The 20,372-nt window shown below is 52.9% G+C and overlaps 1 protein-coding gene across 5 annotated transcripts in view; it reads right to left on the bottom strand.

The window, feature by feature from the left end:
- The window catches only part of SEMA4D (semaphorin 4D), a 99,556-nt gene that overhangs the window by 14,619 nt on the left and 64,565 nt on the right, over positions 1 to 20,372 (bottom strand). For 2 of the 5 annotated variants that reach the window (XM_017876162.1, XM_017876163.1), the window contains exons 6-16: positions 20,125 to 20,223; positions 17,081 to 17,174; positions 15,924 to 16,037; positions 14,767 to 14,918; positions 12,376 to 12,551; positions 12,139 to 12,295; positions 10,917 to 11,139; positions 9,918 to 10,033; positions 4,785 to 4,957; positions 4,667 to 4,710; positions 874 to 3,256 (exon numbers count right to left, since the gene is read on the bottom strand). In XM_017876162.1, the coding sequence (XP_017731651.1) occupies positions 2,331 to 3,256; positions 4,667 to 4,710; positions 4,785 to 4,957; positions 9,918 to 10,033; positions 10,917 to 11,139; positions 12,139 to 12,295; positions 12,376 to 12,551; positions 14,767 to 14,918; positions 15,924 to 16,037; positions 17,081 to 17,174; positions 20,125 to 20,223 (2,274 nt within the window). In that variant the 3' untranslated portion in view covers positions 874 to 2,330. Of the gene's footprint in view, positions 1 to 471; positions 691 to 873; positions 3,257 to 4,666; positions 4,711 to 4,784; positions 4,958 to 9,917; positions 10,034 to 10,916; positions 11,140 to 12,138; positions 12,296 to 12,375; positions 12,552 to 14,766; positions 14,919 to 15,923; positions 16,038 to 17,080; positions 17,175 to 20,124; positions 20,224 to 20,372 lie in introns of those variants that run through there. The other 3 variants (XM_017876164.1, XM_017876165.1, XM_017876166.1) reach the window with 2 other exon arrangements.

Here is a 20,372-nt window from a genome sequence, read left to right as displayed (position 1 = left end):
ATATATATATTTTTTTTTAAGGGAGAAGCAATCCTATATACCATGGGTTGGGAAACTGGGGCCTTTGGGGCAAATCTGGCCCACTGTGGATTTTTATAAATAAAGTTTTATTGGCACGTAGTCCTGTCCACTCATTGTATATTGACTATGGCTGCTTTTACAATACAACAGCAGAGCAGAGTGGCTGTGACAGAGCCTGCGGCCCACAAAGCCTAAATATCTAGCCCTTTACAGAAAACACTGGTTGGCCCCTGTATACTAGAAGTGGTTTCACACTGACTGTCTACACTTTCCCTCGGGATGGACCCACAATGAAAGAGTGAAATGGCTCAACCCGAGGGACGCAGCCAGGACAGATAAAGAAGGCAAAGGAACACACGTGGAAGGATGTGGAGGATGCCACCGCCTGCCCCCCACCTGTGGGAGGAGACAGATGGATAGGGCACAGGGGACAGAGAGGGCCCAACTCACCTGTCGCCTGGCAGAAGAGGTGGAAGGTCCCCAGGGCGTGCACGTGCTGTGCCTGGTCACTCAGGAAGGGCGGCAGCAAGGAGACCCTCGAGCTGCTGTCGGGCCCCGCACCCGAGGCTGGCCAGGGGCTCCAGGGGGAGGAAGGCCTCCTGTTCCCCGCATGGCCCAGACAGGACAGGGAGGAGGAGCCAGGAGGAGGGAGGGGCTTAGGAGATGAGGCTGTGAGACAGAGAGGACAGAAAAGAGAGGGTACTGAGGAAGAAGTCGCCAAGAGCACGTCACAGGGCAGAGAGGGCAAAACACAGCAGGAAACAGACAGAAAAGAGTGAGCCCAGCTGTGCCGCCTGGGCCATGCAGGGGCGGGAGGCTGCACGGCCTCCGCTAAGGAATGTCTTCCCCAAATCAAGGATAGAAGCTTCTCATTTATTTGGGTACTTTCCAAATGTATACAATTCAAAGTAGAAAAATAAAAACAAGGTAAATCTTATAAAACACAAATGTTTACACCAAAATGGTCAAATCCTATCATGCTGGAAGACGAGACTGTCCACACACGCACACAAACATCCAGAGTTTATTGCTCTTCGCCATGGAAAAAGAAGTCTCTTCCCGATGGGTATTTACAAAGCGGGGAGATGGAGTGTGAGATTAACCAGTGTTGAAGTTGTACCACCCATTCCCATCTTCAGGACAGTGGCAGGAACAGCGCCGTGCGCTTGAGGGGGCTGCGGTCGCAGCCCCGGCCACGGAGGCCCAGTTCCGTTCCCGTGGCAGGCAGCTCAGTGAGGCTGGATGGAAAGTCTGGGCAGGCAGTGGGTATGAAATTGAAGCAAGAGGAGAAAGGAGATGTTCAGAGAACCAAAGGCGCCCTTGTGAAGGTTCCATCTGTCTCACAGGAGGTTCTGACCGACAGCTGTGGGCTCCAGATTGTACTGCGCTCCCATCTCAGCTCTGGGCCAGCCTGGCTCCACTCAGCTCACCCAGCCACCTTCCCTTGCTCAAAACCCACCTCGCGGACGTGGGAAGGTCCTCCTCTTCAAGACAGTAAGAGTTAAAAAAAAGAAAAAGTAAAACGAAGTACAGAAAGAAAATCTCTCCAAAACGATGCTTCCCTCCAGGAATAAAGTTAAAAAAAAAAAAAAGAAAAGGTGAGTGGGCTCCGGGGAGTGTCCATGTCTACATTTCTAAAAGCAGAAAGAATCCATTTAGCAAAAGGAAGTTTATCCCTGAGAATCTTAAGCAACGTAAGCCATATTTTATGCCAAATATATAACAAAACCTGGAAGATATACATCTTCTTCTAAATATTAAAACATCTGCTTCTGTAATTAAAAAAAAAAAAATGACCCAAGACATCAACACAATCAAAGGAAAATCCTAAAAAAATAATTAAGTGGAAGAAAAGGTTCGTGCCAATCTGGACAACAGGCAATAAGTTACCAATCTGATAAACTAAAACGTCATTTCCAATCTGGAATTAAATTATCTTTTAGTGGCTGCTACGGGGAGGGGAAGCTGAAGGGATGCTCTTCTCAGCCAACAGAGGTCCAGCCATGTTTCCCCCACTATAGAAAGGGCTCAGGAACTCTGTGCCGCCCGCGGGCCTTCTTCAAGTACTCCGACTGACTGCGGAACACGAGACCGGGATGCAATGCTTGTCATTTTTCCAAAAGGACAAAGAGAAACCAAGTCACAGGCTCAACCCAAGAGAAAATAGACAAGAGGACTGAGGTTGTCTGCACGATGCGGGCTAACCTACGCAGCACTGCACGAGACTCGGATACTGAACAGGAGAAACACAAAACACTCCACGCCTGACATGTCGCAGCCGAGGCGCCGGCGGGGACGCACAGCCAGCCTCAGTCTCCATCTGCGTCTGAGTCCGCGAACTTCAGCTCACACTTGACGTCGAAGGGCTTGTCCCTGGCAGAAAGGTCGTCGATCCTCTGTGAGTCCTCCCTGTCCGTGGGGACTTTGCTGGTGATGGTGTCTTGCTCGGTCTCATAGCCAGTGTCCAGGGCTGGCTTGGGGTGCTCCCCATTCTGCTGGGAGAAGCTCCCTGGCTCCACTAGCGTCTCCTTCAGGCTCTGCTCACGGTCACAAAAATCTGACTTGGGCTTCTTCTTCCCGAAGAGCAGGGCCGAGCGGAATTTCAAGCACTGTCTGGGCAGGTATCCCTTATAGCAGTTGTAGAAAAAGAGGCAGAGGAAGAGAACAAAGAAGAAGAGGAAGAGGGACATGAGGAGGCGGTTGTCGCTGGACTTAAGATACATGGTTTTCTCCGAGTGGAGCTGGGGGACCGTGTTGATGACAATCTTTGGTTCACAGGATGTGCTGGTGGGCACAGGCTTGGGAGGAAGGGTGACGGCCCCGGAGGAGGTGGCTTGCACGGCTGGGGTTGGGGGAGAAGACCCTTGGGTGGATGCCACCAACACTTTGGTGGCAATCCTACTACCTTCTGTCTGAACAACTGACAAGGTGGGGGCCACCACGGGCTTTGGAACCACCTTCACTTCCAGGACGTGCTTGGCGACTACTTGGAAGACCGTCTTGTTCTTAACCCTCTCCTCTGACAGGCACTGGTACACCCCACTGTCTCCTTCTGATAAGTTGAAGATAAGCAAGTTCTTTCTGCCCATAAGACCGTACTTGGGGCTCTCGGCCTTCAACACGCCATTCTGGAACTTCCAGAACACCCGGGCCAGGTTGGACTTTTGGGAGCATTTCAGTTCCGCTGTGCCACCGTGCTTGAAAAAATGCTGCCGGTAACTTCCTTTACTTTTATCTGGAACATCAAAATAAACGTGCACAGCGTCAACAATCCCCATTTGCTATTTAACAACTTCTTTAAAATACCCACAAGAGGATGCAAGAGTTTCACCCACTGGAGCAACATGGAATCTTCCAGAACAACTAAGGAGATAAGGACATGCGTGACCAAAAAGCAAAGATGAGCCCTGGATGACAGCCCATGGGGACAAAGAAATCAGAGGCAGCTCTGAGCAGCAGAAATCACATTTCTCACCCATGTCCCAGAAGAAAATGCGTGAGGCTGGAGAGGCTGAGCAGAGGCCAGTTCTGCGCCTAGTGTCGCTCTCTGAATCAGATACGAGATGCTTCTGCTAGTGGCTACAAGGAAGGCTGAACTTTCAGTGTATCTCAGCACTCTCCTCCTGCCTCAACTTTTTTCTTTTCTTTTTTTTTCTTGAAACAGGGTCTGGTTCTGTTGCCCAGGCTGGAGTGCAGTGGTGCAATCACAGCTCACTGCAGCCTCAACCTCCCCAGCTCAAGGGATCTTCCCACCTCAGTCTCCAGAGTAGCTGGGACTACAGGTATCTACCTCCAGGTCTGGCTAATTTTTGTATTTTTTGTAGAGGCAGGGTCTCACCATGTCGCCCAGGGTGGTCTTGAACTCATGAGCTCAAGTGGTCCTCCTGCCTCAGACTCCCAAAATGCTGGGATTCCAGGCGTGATCCACTGTGCCCGGCCAGCTTTTCTTTTCTTTTCAGAGTCTGGGTCTCACTTAGTCACCCAGGCTGGAGTGCAGTGGCATGATAAGCTCACCACAGCCTTGAACCCCTGGACTCAAGCAATCCTCCTGCCTCAGCCTCCCTAGTAGCTGGAACTACAGGCGTGTACCGCCATGCCCAGCTGTCTAAACTTTTCTTAGTCTGATGACAACTGTCTTGTCAGGGACAGGAGGACACAGAACCGAGGGTCAAGTCTGCCTTTAGCATCCTGGAAGGTGGCTGCTGGGGAAGGGGCATCCTGGCCTGATGCCCCCGCTCCCTCTGGGCGAGGCACTATTTCAGACATCCACAGGCGGGTGAATCTCAGGTGGGAGCCCCAGGGGAAACACCACCCCAGCCCTTCCACTGCCTGAGGATTCATCACTCACAGGCTCCTTTCTCCCCACTTATAACAGACTTAGGTTTTGTTTAATGAGCCCCAAGCTCAGCAGAAAGAAAACAGGACGGTTTTGGAAGAAGACTGCTTCCCAGTAAACAGACGTACTCTAAGTGGCAAGAAAAAAAAGACAGAGAAGACCACGAGTCTGCTACAGGACACTTGACCTCTATTCCAAGTGGAGAAAGAAAAACAAAACACACACAAATGCCACAGAACTGAAGCACCGTGAAATGGTTACAAGACCTCGCCACTCCCAAAGGAAACAGGACGTCGAGGAGTCACTCACCCGGGCACACAGAAGCATCGCCGCTCATCTCCTGAATCAAACCCCTGCAAAACAACCGGCACGTGTTACTCACCCGCACACACGGGGACATACCCCGGCAGCGCATCCCGCCCCATACCTGCTGGGGCTCTCAGTCTGGTGCAGAGCCACACACGTCGCTGTGGGTGGGCTCCAGGCGCAGTAGGGGTCCCGAGCCAGCACACAGTCCTCGCAGGTGCCGTGCTTCCCACAGAAGGCCAGAGGGGCCTGGACCACGCCCGAGTTAGAGCCAGCATAGATGAACCTCCTGCCCTGCGTGTGTGAGACACAGGAGAACTAGCATCAGGCAAGCAGGCATCCAGGAGCACGGCCTCTGCTGCTGCACCAGTGTGTGGGGAGCAGCTGGAATGCACCATCAGGGCACGCTGCAGTAAGGAGGAGAGGTACTCAGAACTAGAGGCAAACAAGGCAGGTCTGTGACCTCCGGCAGAATACACGTGCTATGTCAGGGCTCACTGGGCCTTACTTAGATCCAAATCCCTCTCTCCCCCGTCTGGGCACCCACTGCCCGGGTCCTGCCCTCCAGCAGAGCGCTTCTCTACATGTGTTTCTCTTAGCCAGTGGAGAGGCTGTTCAGTCCCCACCTCCAGACCACCTCCATGTAGAGGGGGATGCATGAGCCTGGCACTCCTGGTCATCTTCCCGGCCTCACGACAGGTGAGAAGGGGCTGCAGCCAGAGGCTGACGCACACCACCTCGAAGCCCAACCTTATCCCTCTAGCCAGAATGTGAGCACCTATGGGCAGGGAGCCTCTTGTGAGGGTCTGGATCCAGCAGGGACCTAACATAACGGGGATGCCAAATGGACGACGTGCACAGGATGAGCAGATCGCAATACATAACATAAAAGAAGGAACAATGCCTTTGCTCTTCATGGGTCTATATGTAAAAGGGAAGAGCTCCAGAGCAGCCACACCCACGACAGAGAGCAGGTGAGACTCTCCACCTTCTGGGACACTTGGCTCCCAGGGACACCAGCTTCAGGCCAATCCCATCAGCCCACCTGGCACCAGCAGTGCCCAGCACACAGGCATCCAGGGCTGCTGACTGCTTTTGAACGGAACTCAGCTGGAAGGAGGGTGCCCCACACTGCACCCACCTGAAGCTCAGGGGCGTGCAACAGACCTGGAGGTGGCCCGTGGAGTGTGCTCTCTAGCCTCTGCCCAGGGCATCTGCCTCGACAGCCTGGGAACACCTTTTGGTTAACAATACAAGATTCTCAAATTTACACACGACTTAGTGGTTTACAGTCAGATGAAACACGACCTTCATCCTCAGAGGATACGCTGGGAGTCAACTTCAGAGTCTGGCTGGAAGATCACAGGCCCTGATGCCAACACAGAAGGCCCCAGGCCACACACCCGGCTGTGCGGGCACAGACCCACCAGAGAAAGGGAAAGCCCCCAAGGACGGAAACTGTGACAATACGCAGCAGAGGGAACCTGGCCCGGCACCGGCCTCACCGAGCAGCAGCAGCAGAGACCTGGGCAGATGAGGCCACGTGTGCACCACGTTTGTGGGCAGGATTGAGGATGATATCCCGGATCACAGTTCGGGCACCGCGCGGCTTGTGGAGTGGCGGAAACGTTCTCTGGCAGCAAAGCCAAGCTAGGTAACTTCCAAGGGACAGCTGGTCCTGCTGGGTCCCGCGGGGGACACCTGCGAGGTGGCGTGGACACCATGCAGTGCAGAGCAGGGTGCCCTGGATGGCCAAGCAGGGCACGCCTGACTCCTCACACCAAAGAGAGGCTTGAGGGTGGCTGTGGAGGGTGGGGTGGGCTGTGGGGGCAAGGCCCGTCCCAAGGGGATCCAGACCACCTCCTGCACCCTGCAGGACACTCAGCCCCAATTTCCGCTTCTCCCGGATGGGGCTGGGCTGGAGCCCACATGAAACAGCTGTAAAAACTAAACGACGCCACATGGAGACCAAGGGGATGACTGTGGAAAGGAAGAGGGGACAGGGAAGGAGGAACTGGCCATCAGGACAGCCAGCTATAACTGCCACAGGCAGGACCCACTGGTGGATGTGGATGTCAGTGGGTGGGAGAACAGGGCATTTCTGTAGCCTCCAAGTCTATCCCTGCAAATAAGCATGAATGACTATGGGGGTTTCCCGCATGCCTCCCCTGGGAGGTCGGGCTCACTCTCCCCCACCCCTCAGTGTGGACTACATGCCCTGACACACTCGGCATGGAAAAAGACGGCAGTGACTTGGACTGAATGACCGAGGTCATCACGCTGATGTGAGTCATACAGATGCCACATTCTCAGAAAGCACCTTCTTTGGTGCTCCCCGTAAAACCACGACCCCAAGATAATCACAAGAAAACACCAGACATGCTACAAAACACTGGACCACTCCTCTCCAGGAGTGCTGAGGTCAAGGAGGCAAGAACAGAGCAGAAGCCGAGGAGATGCAGTGTCCAGTGCAACCCGGGGTAATGAGCCAGGAAGGTGGTGGGTGGGAGGTGAGAGGGTCCAGGGTCTGGGGTTCAGGTAACGCACTGCACCATGACAGTACCTTGGCTCAGATAAATGCACACTGGTTATGTGAGACATCGCACATGTGGAGCTGGGTGGGGGCGCTCAAGATCCTTCTGTGCAATCATCAAAACTCATGCGTAAATTTAAAATTATTTCAAGACAAAAAATTTTTTTAAAGGCAAAGAAAACAACCTGACCGGGCACCCGGCAGCATGAGTGAGGCACACAGAGCAAGCCTGTCCTGTGTACTCCTGCCCGTCGACGCCCCCTGCCTCCCACTTCCCTAGGCCTGAGGATTGTCCCCGTGCAGGCAGCTCTCATGCTCCCATCTCAGTCCCTGCTGTTGTGTGTGCACATCGGACCCTGAGGGCAGGTTGGAGCGATGGTGGACGTGATCAGAGGCAACCAAGCTGTCCAAGTGCCTTCCTTGCCCTCTGCCACACTAGCAGCTCAGCATCCCAAGGAGTCCTGGTGAAAATACAGACACAGCCAACTCAGTGGGCTCAGAGCGGGTCAAGCAAACTGCGTCTGCTATGTGCACCCAAGGAGCGGAAAGCAAGGACTTGAGGTATCCGCACACCCATGTTCACAGCAGCACTGTTCACAGGAGCCAGAAGGTGGGAGCAACCGTGTCCATCAAGGGATGAACGCGTACACAAAACGTGGTCTTCACCTACGACAGAGGAGTATGCAGCCTTGGAAAACCCTGACCCCTGAGACAGCAGGGAGGAACCTTGAGGACATTATATTAAGTGAAATAAGCCAGTCACAAAGGATAAATACCATGTGATTCCACTTATATAAGGTACCCAGACAGAAACAGAAAGTAGAATGGCGGCTGCCCAGGGCTGGAGCAGAGGAGAATGAAGAGTTTGTATTTCATGGGTAAAAAGCTTCTGTTTGGGAAGATGAAAAGCGCCCTGCAGACAGACAGTGGTGATGGCTGCAAAACAACGTGAATGTTCTTAATGCCAATGACGTGCACAATGAAAAATGGTTCGACGGCAAGTGTCATCTGATGTGTATTTACCAAAATGAAAAGCAAAACCCCATGCTTGTCATCGGGGAGAGGAGGTGAGGGTGGAGGAACAGCGTGCCTCCCCAGCTGTAGGACAGGGGGAGGGCGTGGTACTGGCCGTTTCTCTGTTTGCTGATCACCCTGAGAGAGCCTGATGGGGAGGTGGGGCACAGTCTTCTTACCACTGAACAGCCGCTTCCTGCTGCCATGGCCATGGAGCTGGGCCTTCCACCCCCACCTGGAGGCTACTGGGGCCCAAGGAGAAGGCACAGGACCCCACGGCAGGCACGATGCATTTCCGCCTGTCCAGGCAACTAAGCCACATCCCCACCAGTGGACGCTCCTACAGAGAGAGGCGGGTCGGGTGGTCCAGCAGGACCAGCAAGCACTTCCCCTAACCCACTGGCTCCTCCTCCTGGGCGCAAGGCTCCCTGTGTGGCCAACTGCCCTGGTGTGGCCACGTGACCGAGTTCTGGGAGATGGCAGGTGGGCACTAACCCGTAACCCCCTCTATGCGGCCCTCCTCTCCCTTCCCCCTTCTGCCTTTGAGGATCAGTGCCCATGTGCTCTGGAAGCCTCCACCAGCCCAGGTCCCTAAATGACCCTTGGAACAGTGTGTCATTCTCGTAAATGTCCACACCAGGGGCCCAATCTTTATTCTAACGACAAGTCCACATTTTAGAGACGTTATAGGTGCCTGCCCAGTCTGGCTGAGGCCACTGAACAGCACGATGGCCCCAGAACAGCTTCTGGGTCCCCTCCTTTCAACAATGAGGCTGGGGTGAGGCCCTGGGGGTGGCCAGTGGCTAAAGCATCAACCCTTCAAATCTCCAGGGCTCCCTGTGTGTGCTGGAGACGCAGAGGCTGGTGAACAGATGCCAGAACCCGGTGGCTTAGAACTCCCGCAGGCTATTTCCTTTCAGATTTGAGGGAGGACTCTCCATTAGCAGAGAAGGAGAGTCAAAGGGCCCAGGCTCCCAAGCTTTGTGGACACAGGGGAGGGAAGAGGACGGAAGACCTGGAGGGGCGTTTGCAAGTATGCACCTGCTGAGGGTAAGTATCTTACCTGATTGGACACGGGCCCCCTTCCTCTGCCCGTTGCTCCCGGCTGAGGGAGGAGGGGCCTGACTAGGCCTGGACCCCACAAGGTGGGTGGAGGCCCCGGTAGGAGCCAGGGCCAGGGAGGCAGCCCCCTAAAGGCCAGTGTAGATACCCACCCACCCCTGCCAAGGGCTGCTTGGGAGTATCGCAGGCCGGACCCGAGAGTCTCAGCCACAGGTGGACACAGCTTTACAGATGAGACGAACCACTTCTCTTGCGGATTTTCTACGGTGACGAGTCAGCTGTATCACTATCATATCCCACAGATGCAGTCTGCACACCCCCCAAGCTCAGGGCACAAAAAGGTGTCTTCATGGAGCACTGCCCACCTCTCCACAGCCTGTGAACCTGCACCAACAACTCAATGACAGTCCAGCAACTTCGAAGAGAAAGTCCCGTCCCCCCAGGTCTGCCTTCCTGCCTTCCCCAGTTCAGATCCCACAGCTCACGGAATGGCTTTGTGTCAAAGTCTGAAGGTTGGCTCATCCAGGGCAGACTGACAGAGGGGCCTGCCTAGGAGCCCGACCCCAGCTTGGCAACTCTCTTGTCACCTAGAATCAAAGTCACCGAGCGGGGAAACCCCCCGTCCGGCTGCCTGCATCACTTTACCTTCTTTGAAGACAGCAGCAGGGTCTGGACCGGTTCAAAGTCCTGGAAGAGCTGGGTCTCCTCGATGATGTGAACAGCGTGCTCGAGGCTGATGGCTTTGTGCAGAGCTCCCCGGTCTGCAGGGTCAAAGCTACAGGTCAGTGACACTAACCCAGACACAGAAACCAAGGACAGGGACCACAGCGGCAAACTTCACACTCTTCACTCTCAAGTCATTCCCTCCACAAGATACTTAGGAAACAATGATGATTTCACATTAGAAACAAAAAAAGGAAAAGCCTTTGGCAAAATAAACACCTGGAAACCCAAGTGTTATGGGTGATTCTGGTTTCTTTCCAAGGAAAATAAACTGTTCCATTGTTGACCCCAACAATCCTCATCGGCTGGGTGCCACATGAGGGGGCTCCCACGTTCCACCAGCCCTCGAGGTGTCACTGGTAAGGGCCCTAGGCAGGCGGTGAGGGCAGGGGGCATGTGAGGTCGGCTGGGAGGCTCCGAGGGCAGGCCACAATGCACCGCCAGCCACTGTGGCTCCTGGCTCCTGTCCCTGTTCCAGAAGTGCTTATTTCAGAGCCCACATGCCAGGGCACATCCAAAACCTGGCTCCTCAGCCAGGAAGCAGGGACGTGGTCTTCTGCCAGCAGTTAGGAAACGCCAGGCTGATGCCTCCTCCCAGGTGGCTCACACCTGCCCCCTGTACGGGCATTGCCCCAACTCCTCAGCGGCCAGTACTCCTCTGCACCAGCCCAGCCCAGCCGCAGGCCAGGACTTGCATTTTTATTTTTAACAAGTATCCCCAGTAGCCTGGTGGTCCCAGATCTGAAAGCCACCTGGTATGGTGGCTTCTCAGAAATCTTCTTACGTTCCCACAAACCTCCCAGGTTACCTCAAGGGAGGCAACAGAACTACTCCCAAAAGAATAACTGGATTTGCCAGATTTCCTACCAAAGGACACAGATGTGCTGTCACTGTCAAGCCTGCCAAGCCCTTGGAACCCACCTGTGCTGACAAACATGACATCATAGACAGTCCCATCCAGGGCCTGGGTCCGGTCCACCACGATCTGGGTGTAGTTCACATCTTTCTTGATTAACCTGGGCCTGTTGTCTATTGGGGTTACCGAGTCATCCATCAAAGGGTGGTCTTTGACGAACTGCAGCGTCTTGTCTGGCAAATTCAAGGAGCTGGTGTAGTTGGCTGCCCGTGCCTCGCTGTCGATGCACTGCAGGGAGGAAATCCCCCGCTGTTAACGTGCTCGTGCTCCCACCACCCAACGGGTGCTTCCACACAAGCAGCCAACGCAGGCGGGCTGCAAAACCTGGAAACCACACAATGCATTCCTTGAAATGAGGGTAGCAGTGAATAACTTTACTATGCGGAAAGGTGGCCTCTCCCCAGCCGGCAGAGGACGCAGTTATAAAACCCATCTGCGAGAGAGAACTGCACTCACGATACATACTCAGGAAAGGAATTTTCATCTATTTGTAAGTGAAAAACACTGATTGAGGAACACTGATCTGCAGCTTTCTCATGAAAAGAATGCTAAACATGGCTAAAACCAGGCCAATCTTAAACAGCGTAAGAGCCCGAGGGATTATTTTTTCCTGTTCTAGCTCCCTGATGTGTGTAAACCAAAATTTGTGGCCACGAGTGAACACATTTTACTAAGCTATGCACAGAAGGAGCCATGATGGTGTCAGGGACAGCGGCCCTTGGGAGGGAGCTGGTGCTGCAGTGAGCTCTGAGGGCCAGGTCACAGCCCCACAGAGGGCTGCGCACATGTCGGCCACACCCATTGCACCATGTGAGGGAGGGAATCGGCCTGGAAATTCCCAATTTCTACATAAAGTTCACTGTATTTAGGAGGAAAAAAGGTGACTCCTATTGACTAGTGGATGGTGCAGAGGCCTTTGCCAAGGAATCATGTGTTTCTCTGTAAGAAACTGAAAATGAAACAGACCTAATTGTTATGCAATGTCAATTGTGCAGAACAGCTGCCTCAGCCTTCTTGTTTGTGCAATAGTGTAGCAACGGCTGTTACATAACACGCAAAAGGGAAGAAGGATGAGCTGTGTTCATCGGCCGTCCCAGTCTCAACAATGCAGAGAGCCTTGGCATGGCCAAGTACCCAGGCCATGAGCAGGCCCCACTGCCTGTACCGCATTCCATGCCCTGGGCCTTGAAGGGAAAGCATGGCCCACCCCCAATGGCCCCAGCTCACCGCTCCAGGCCGCGGCTTGGGTACCGGGCCGTTGTAGCGCACCCACTTGGTGTGGGACTGCTCCACCGTGGCGCTCTGCATGTACTTCCCGTGGGAGAACACCTCCTCGGCTGTGGATAGGTTATAGGCGCACACTGCTGACAGCCCCACGTTGTTCCTGGGGAGGGGAAAGAGGTGACGGGACCGCCTGGCGGGCATCGAGGGAGCAAGGAGGGAGACTCCACACAGAGCACTTACAGCTGTGGGGTGAAGAGTGCGTAGAACACAGGCACCTTCAGGCCCGGGGACCTGAGCACGAAGACGTCCCGCAGCACGTTGAAGACCAAGCTGCTGTCTGGCCGGGAGCAGATGAGTCGGGCTTTCAGGAAGGAGGTCCATTTCTTCTGCAAGGTCCTCAGGCCGCCCTGGTCCCCCTAAAACCCCAACAACAAGACGTGGTGGGCCGAGAGCAGATCCCCTGTGGGCAGGCACTAAGGTCAGAGGTGCACCCCTCCATGGTCCAGCGCGGCGCAGCTGTGCCTGACTGAAACAAAGCTCGGGCAACAGGGGACAGAGGTCGCAATGACGTGTGTGGCCCGCAGCACCGCATCCAGGTTCCAGCTTGGATCCCAGAACGCTCCCAGGTTAACACACAAAACAAAAAGGGCAAAAGCCCTCTACCGAAAGCCCCTTTGACTGTCCGCGCCTACCTGTGCCCAGCACTCAGTCCTGCAACCGCAGAGGTGCTGCCGCACTCACACACTTCCAACTGCCAAGGCCCCTGGCATTGTGTGACTTTCCTGACCCAGGACCCATCAATGAACACGCTCTGGGTGGGGCAGGTGGCAGCAGCCTCCTTCCAGGGGACAGCCACCGGCCCTGCAGCCTGTCTTGGGCAAATGTGTGAACCTTCCTCCATTTGAGGGAACACAGCCTTCACTTCCTTTCTACCCAAAGTATCTGCTAAAGTGCTTTGAGCCTACTAAGTATAAAGAATAAATGCTTTTCAGGGATCCGATGACCAAGACACAATTATAAACTACGCATGACTGTGTGTGGTCTGGAGACAAATACTGAAATCACAAAACCTGAGTGCAGAAGGATATGAGATAGAAGCAGCCTTACTTATTTTGGACACAGGGAAAATGTTCCCTCTTCATCTTTGCTGTGTGACTACAGGAGCCCAAATTCTCTTTTTGATAAAAGGACTTCATTTTCCTCCTTGATGTTTTAGCAAAGAATAATTTCCAGTGCATTTATCGTCAGGGGTTTCATTTGGCTTTCAGGTCATGGGCAGCAGGTGAAGCGTTCATGTGTGCCTGGGCGGTAGGCAGGAGCTGTGGAGGCTAAGCTCAAACCACCCCAGTCCAGGAGTTCAAACAATTGTGGGGGAAAAAAAAAGGGATCAGAGGGGATGATAGCAGTGTGCCTACGACTTGCAGAGACTTGTGAGGGGTCAGGGTGGCTGCACCGCGCATCGCTGGATCTGCTCACTGATCCTGCTGCAAACCCTCAGTGCTGGGTAATACGTCAAGGTCAAGGCAAATCTGATCCTTGGCTTCCCAATGGCAGGGGAGGGCTCGAGTCCCCTGGCTAGTGCTGCTCTGAGGGCATTCTGAGCACTTCGCACACCTGCCAAGAGCCCTGGCCCTGCAGCACCCTCCCCATCTCAAGGGGCACTGGCTTGCCCCCGACACTCATACTGTTGATAGGATGGTTTCCTGGTCTGCAAGACAGGAGCATGGCAGCCATGGCTGGGGATAGCTGGGAGATATGGTCAGTGAGCCCTGGCTACAGAAGGCCTGGGCAGGTAGCAAAGCAGGAGGTGGATACTCAGGTGTGTGCATCACCACCTTCTTCCTTATGCAATGGTTGTTAAGGGAACGGCATCGAAAGCACTCACTTTTGTGAGCCATAAGCGTGAAAGGAACCCTGCTTCTCTGATGTCTTGATGGTCATCACTATATGAGAAAGGGCCATGCGGAAACTGTCTACCAATTTCCACAAGAGACGAATGGCTACCTGCTCTGAGATGAGCGCCCGGCCAGGGACATGGCGGCTGTGTCTCCTGTGGTTTCCCCCAGCTCCCGAGGCCTATCAATCCACCTCCCAGAAACTGCCACTGAGCAACCTTGAGATTTCCTATCATCAAGCCCACAGGCCGCTCTCCTGTGCGGAGCGCTCTCCTGCCTACAGTGTGTCATTTTAAAGGCAATCCCCTCTACTTTTAGATACTTAAAGATTTGTGTTTTGACAAACTTTGGTATTGGATCTCTCTTCTCAATCTTAAGCCGTCGGTTAATGTTTCACTCTTAGGTAGATTAAGAGACAAATGGTGAAATTCCAACAGACTCTGGTGAATGCCTTCCACAAAGCCTTGCTTTTTATAAGCTGGGGAGTTTTGAAGAGGGTGCGTTAAAAGACAGAACCTCCTGAGAACAGGAGGCTAATGAGTCACACATGGGGGCCAGCACTCCCTCGGTCCCCATAACCACCAGAAATAAGATCCACTGAGAGCCGCATCTGAGGCCCAAGGGAATAAAGTGCTAGGGAAAGTGACATTTCAGATGAAGGTCAGGAGCCACCCATCATCCAGGCACACTACTGCCACGGCAGGGGCCAAGCGAAGCCAGAGTGCCTGGCACTCACCTTGCACACTCTTGCTATCCGTGGGATCAGCACCCTGAACACAAACTCGTACTCCACAGACACCTCTGTGAAGAAGAAGTAGACCCTGTCATCCTCGCCGTCGGGGCTGTCTGGGCTTTTTCGAATCACGTCGGCAAACACAAAACTAGGCTCTGCAGAGAGAGGACAGTGATTATGCGGGAACACAGAGCTGGGGGCCTGCCTGTACCCACGCGGTCACGAGGCCAGCCTGCACTGCCTTGGGGGCCTGAGGGCTTCCCTGCAAGGATGTCTGGAGTGTGTACATGCCACAGCCCAAGCAGAAACTCTAGGGTCCGCAGATGATGACAGCACTGAGCCCAGAGGGTGCCTTACCCTCACCTCCTCGGCTTCAGAGAGATGCCCCTGGCGGTGGTTCTGCAGCGCATCCCACCCAGGCCCACCCAAAGAACTGAGGCTGGGCCTCCTGACTGGAAGGCAGGGAGCCAGATTGTACCAGCATCCGAGGCCTACGTAAGGTATGCATTTGCTGGTTTAAACAACACATGCTTCAAATCAACAAACTCTAACCACCAGATTCTGCCCCACCCCGAGGAATAGCCGAGTGTCCCTGAATCTTGGGTCTTGGGATCTCCCCTGAGGTCAAGAGGTTCAAAACCCAGGGCTCTACTGGCTGGCATCCACAAGAAAAGGCTCCATGAACAGCCACCAGCTTCTCCCTGCACAGTGAAGACTGACATCAGACATGTGCCGCTGGCAGCAACAAGGCACCCAGAGCCCAACCGACCAGGCGCTAGAGGCTGGGCCTGGAGGCAGGTTCCACACCAGTGTTGGCACCACACTTTAACATCACTCCGGAAATTACACACCATGTCCCCATCTGATTAGTCTGAGCCATTTACTATCAGATTCTCACTTTTATGACAGTCTCCCAAATCCATTTTTGAGGGGTTGCTGGTGAGCCATCTTAAGACCGTAATCTGTTAGCAGAGAGAACACCAAACAAGGTGCCCTGGGACTCTGGCCATTGCTGGGCAGTTTGGGAAGTGTCCCCCACAAACACGGGCTGACATAAGCTGGGGGGCCCCAGGGCTCAGAGACAGCAAAAGGAGAGATCAACGAGTGTGCGCTCATGAGGAGACATGCACCTCCCACTAAGGTGTACTGCTCCTCCTTACCGTTCAGCCAAGGGATTGCGTATTCCGTCCTCAGAGGACTGTGGGAAGAATTTCGGGAGATGATGGGTTCACTTCCCAAAAAATTATACGACGTCCCTGAATAAAGTTCTCCATCTGCAGGGGCCCCGGAGAAAAGAGGAAAAGGGAACCAACCTCTCAGGCTATGGCACCAGCACTGGGAAGAACATTCAATACAGTGTTTTCCTTTATAACCCAATTAAGTGCCCCCCCCCCCCCCGGGGAAGGGGAAAGACAGTCTACTCAACTTTTGGGGTGTCCTGTGTCTTCTAGTTATTTATTTTTCGAGATGAGGTTTTTTTGTTTTGTTTTGTTTTGTTTTGTTTTGAGACAGAGTCTCACTCTGTCACCGAAGCTGGAGTGCAGTGGTGTGATCTCACTGCCACGTCCGCCTCCCAGTTCAAGTGATTCTCCCGCCTCAGTCTCCCAAGTAGCTTGGACTACAGGCACGCACCACCACGTCTGGCTAATTTTTATATTTTTTTGGTAGAGATGGGGTTTCACCCTGTTGGCCAGCTGGTCTCGAACTCTTGACCTCAAGTGATCCAGGTGTGAGCCACCGCACCTGGCTTGAGACGAGTTCTTGCTATTTCCCAGGCTGGTCTCAAACTCCTATCCTCCTGCCTGAGCCTCCCGAGTAGCTAGGACCACAGGCGTGCTCTCACTTTGATGGGAATAACTCTATGCTCCACGTTCAGCTGCATTTTAAGAGTCATGGGGCAATAAGTAAACATGAGCAAGTAATTCCCACAGCCAGGAAAATGCTGGCAGATGCAACAGTGGGTACACACGAGGCTATGACCACTTGCTCAGGGGTGCAAGACCACCACAGACAGCATGTGGCTCGGTCAAAACCTTACTCTCAAACAGGAGCATTTGCTCAGCATGAGGGGATTATCCAAATGACATGAGCCAGCAATGGATACAAAGTGACGTTTACCATGGAGGCTACTATCCTTGCAAACAAGGAATTCAAAAGTTAAAGGGTCTATGCAGTCACATGTGCCTTTTGTAAGGATAGCTCCTATTTAAACAAAGCCAAGAAAGACAGCACTTCAGGGAAGATTCAAATATCCCATTTGGCAATTAACATGCCACTGTAATCTTCAGGGTGAAGGAACTGGAGGGGCAGGACTCACCAACCATGACGGATGTGTAGCTGTGTGCTGGGTCAAAGGGACATCTTCCTTTGCCATCTTCATTTTTCCCCAGAAACTTAAAGGACGTTAAGTTCTACAATTGAATAAAAAGAAAGCACATCATCGGATGGCTGAATTTCTGTAGTAATACTGAGACTTTGTACCATTTCATTCTACAAATTTGCTATTCTCAGAAGACCAACAGGGCTGAGCAGATGGGTGTAGAAGCTGTGGCCAAGCTTCTCAAGATCTCAGACCCTCAATTTACTCATCTGCAAAATGGAAATGGCAATGCTGATGGCTCTAGGGCTGGAAAGCTGCCAGGACAAACCAAATACAGGACCTGCTCCGTATGTGATCGGAAGCCCATGAGCAGAATTTTAACATCAGTAAAGATGGCATTCTAAGCAGCTAGGTGACCCAATAAATAGGAAACAGAAAAACATAAACGGGCAGAATCCCTACCTCACTCCACCCACCAAAACACATTCTGGATGGATCAACGATCTGAATACTAAAAACAGAACAGCACTGTACTAAAACAAAGCAGCGGCTGGCGTTTCCATCTGGGGGTCATCTCTTTACCCGGCCAGAGCGCCCGCAGCCACATGAGGAAAAAAATGCACAGAGCAAACTACAGAGAGAACTGGAAAGTTCCACACAGGGAAATAACACAGCAAGGTTAAATAGGTGACGAACTGGGGGGAATGCCGACAGAATGGCCGATGAGGTGTCTCCATCCCTGAATATGTGAGAAGTGTGGACAAATGAGTGAGAAAGGGCATCCAGGAGAAAAACAGGCAAAACCCAGCAAGTGACAGAAGAAACTCATCTGGACAACACAGACGAGAGAGGGGCTGAGCCTGCCAGGAACCAGAGAGCACACAGAACACACATGGGGATGCCACTTGGCAGCCAATAGCCTGGGGATGCTGAAGAAGACAGGCAGGGCCCACCGCAGGGTGAGGGCACCCAGCATCTCTGCCGCAGGAGGCTGGCTGGAAACATGCTCTTGGAAGCAGAGCAGGAAGGCTCAGACCACGTGGAAGGCCACAGCTGACACCTCTGAAAGGCCAGTTAAAGCAGCATACGGTTCTTCACCTGTTAGGTTAGGGAATGTGAACCCCACTGGATGTGACCATTTATCATACCTTGAAAGGAGGTTTGGGGGCTGTTGGGAAAATCTGAACAGGGACTGGAGACAGGATGATACTGGGGAATGATTGAACATTTTCTTAGCTATAATGACAAAACTGGAGTTACATAAGAAAATGTCACTATTCTTAGGAGATGCCTGTGAAGGTATTTGGGAGTCACGGGTCATAGTTCAGCAAGAACACATATGTGCACACATAGACACACATGTGGACACAGACATACACAGGCACACAGACATGTGCACACATACACTCCCAATTGTGCAATCTAGGTTGCCAAGATACACAAGTGATACATCTTTTCTGCAGCTGCGAAAACTTTTATTAAAAATATTAGGAAAAATTGGTGGGGCGTGGTGGCTCATGCCTGTAATCCCAGCACTTCGGGAGGCCGAGGCGGGTGGATCACCTGAGGTCAGGAGTTCGAGACCAGCCTGACCAAATAGAGAAACCCCATCTCTACTAAAAATACAAAATTAGCCAGGCGTGGTGGTGCATGCCTATAATCCCAGCTACTTGGGAGGCTGAGGCAGGAGAACCCCTCGAAGCCCAGGAATGGAGGTTGCAGTGAGCCAAGATCGTGCCATTCTACTCCAGCCTGGGCAACAAGAGTGAAACTCTGTCTCAAAAAAAAAAATTAGGAAATATTATAGGTCTAAATTTAAACCAAATACAGTATCCTCTAACCTCAACAACTAACCTATCTATAGAATGTAAGTTTAAATGACAGAACTTTAAGCTTCTGATTGAGTTTAGCCAGAAAAATCCTTTGTTGTGCAAAATGTTTCTGGTCCAACTGCACTTTGGGCACAAAAGCAAATACAAACGACTGTCTCTGAGGACTGAAGGTCTTACCATCCCCAAAGCACCCCTACCCCCTATCCGCTTTCATTGCCAGCATCTGTGGTACAGGCAGCTGGGTAGACCCCTGCTACGAATCTCACCCCAGACGTCTGTGTGCAAATACCAGGCTTCCTCATCAAGTCTCTAATGAGGCCATACGTTGTCTTGTCATTTATCTCTGACTCAAGATTGGAAAATATTTTAATTCCAATTAATTTAGGGTTCTAGCAAATGATGCTTTTCACTGTGGCATATTTTACATTTATCAGGACTCATTAAAATCCAGGGACACACAGTAGAAAATGTGCTTCATTTTCCACATATTCCACTTATTTAAAATGCTACCTCTCCCTCTCTTTCTGATGATCACCACATTGCTCATCAGATTATCTGGATAGAAAGGACCCTCACACAGGGGGAGGTGTCAGACACCAGGCTGGGCAGTCAAGGATGTGACCTGGTGAGGGACACAGGCTGGACCTGCTTCTCGAGGAGCTCAGCACACTTGACCTGCTGCCCCTCAGTGGGTGGACCCAGGAGTGGTGCAGTGAGCAAGCTGCACACCACAGTCGACCCGAAGGGTGGCTCCCACAGCCACAGCACAGGTGCACCAACCAAGAACACACAAGCCAGGAGAAAGTCCTGACTTTTCCACCTGACCCAGATGCCCAGATGCCAGGCTGTCTGTCCTTCCCAGCACACCCCACCATGGCACGTTCAGGCTATCTGTACTTTCCAGCACGCCCCTTCATGGCATGCTCTGTACTAGCACCAAGGGCTCCCAGCACCTTGAGCTGCACCCCAGGCCTCACCCTTGGCCATGGACACCAAAACTTACAGGAGCCAAGTGGGCTGTGTGCCCCTGACAGCAGCCGTACAAGGCTTTCAGAGGGGCCACAAGCTGCCTCCGTTTTCTGCAGTTGGCTCTGAGGAAATCCTATTGCTTTTTACGGTGGAGACAGCTTTATGTCTGCTTTGAGCCCCCTTCTACTTTAACTGTTGACCAGGCTGGCGTGAGCACAGGGAGGTGCCCATCAGCCTTACCAGGTGGTCACAGGCCGGCTGGAATGCGTTGGTCCCACACACGTAAAGGGAAGTGGCACTGAGTGGCTGCAGCACCCGGATGTAGTTGAGGCACTCTGTCTGCAGGGAAGAGAAATGCACCATTAGCAACCGTCCAGCCCAGATACCCCCCACTATTCAAACTGCTCACCTCGTTCATCTCAGAGGCACAGACCCACATTCACCAACACCAGCTCACACGTGGCCCCAGGCCAACGAGACATGTGTGC

This window comes from Rhinopithecus bieti, unplaced genomic scaffold (genome assembly GCF_001698545.2).
Source record: "Rhinopithecus bieti isolate Rb0 unplaced genomic scaffold, ASM169854v2 scaffold_9919, whole genome shotgun sequence".
In the NCBI taxonomy this organism is placed as follows: Eukaryota; Metazoa; Chordata; class Mammalia; order Primates; family Cercopithecidae; genus Rhinopithecus; species Rhinopithecus bieti.
Note: the sequence above shows the minus strand (reverse complement) of the source record. Positions and strands in the feature narration are given on the sequence as shown.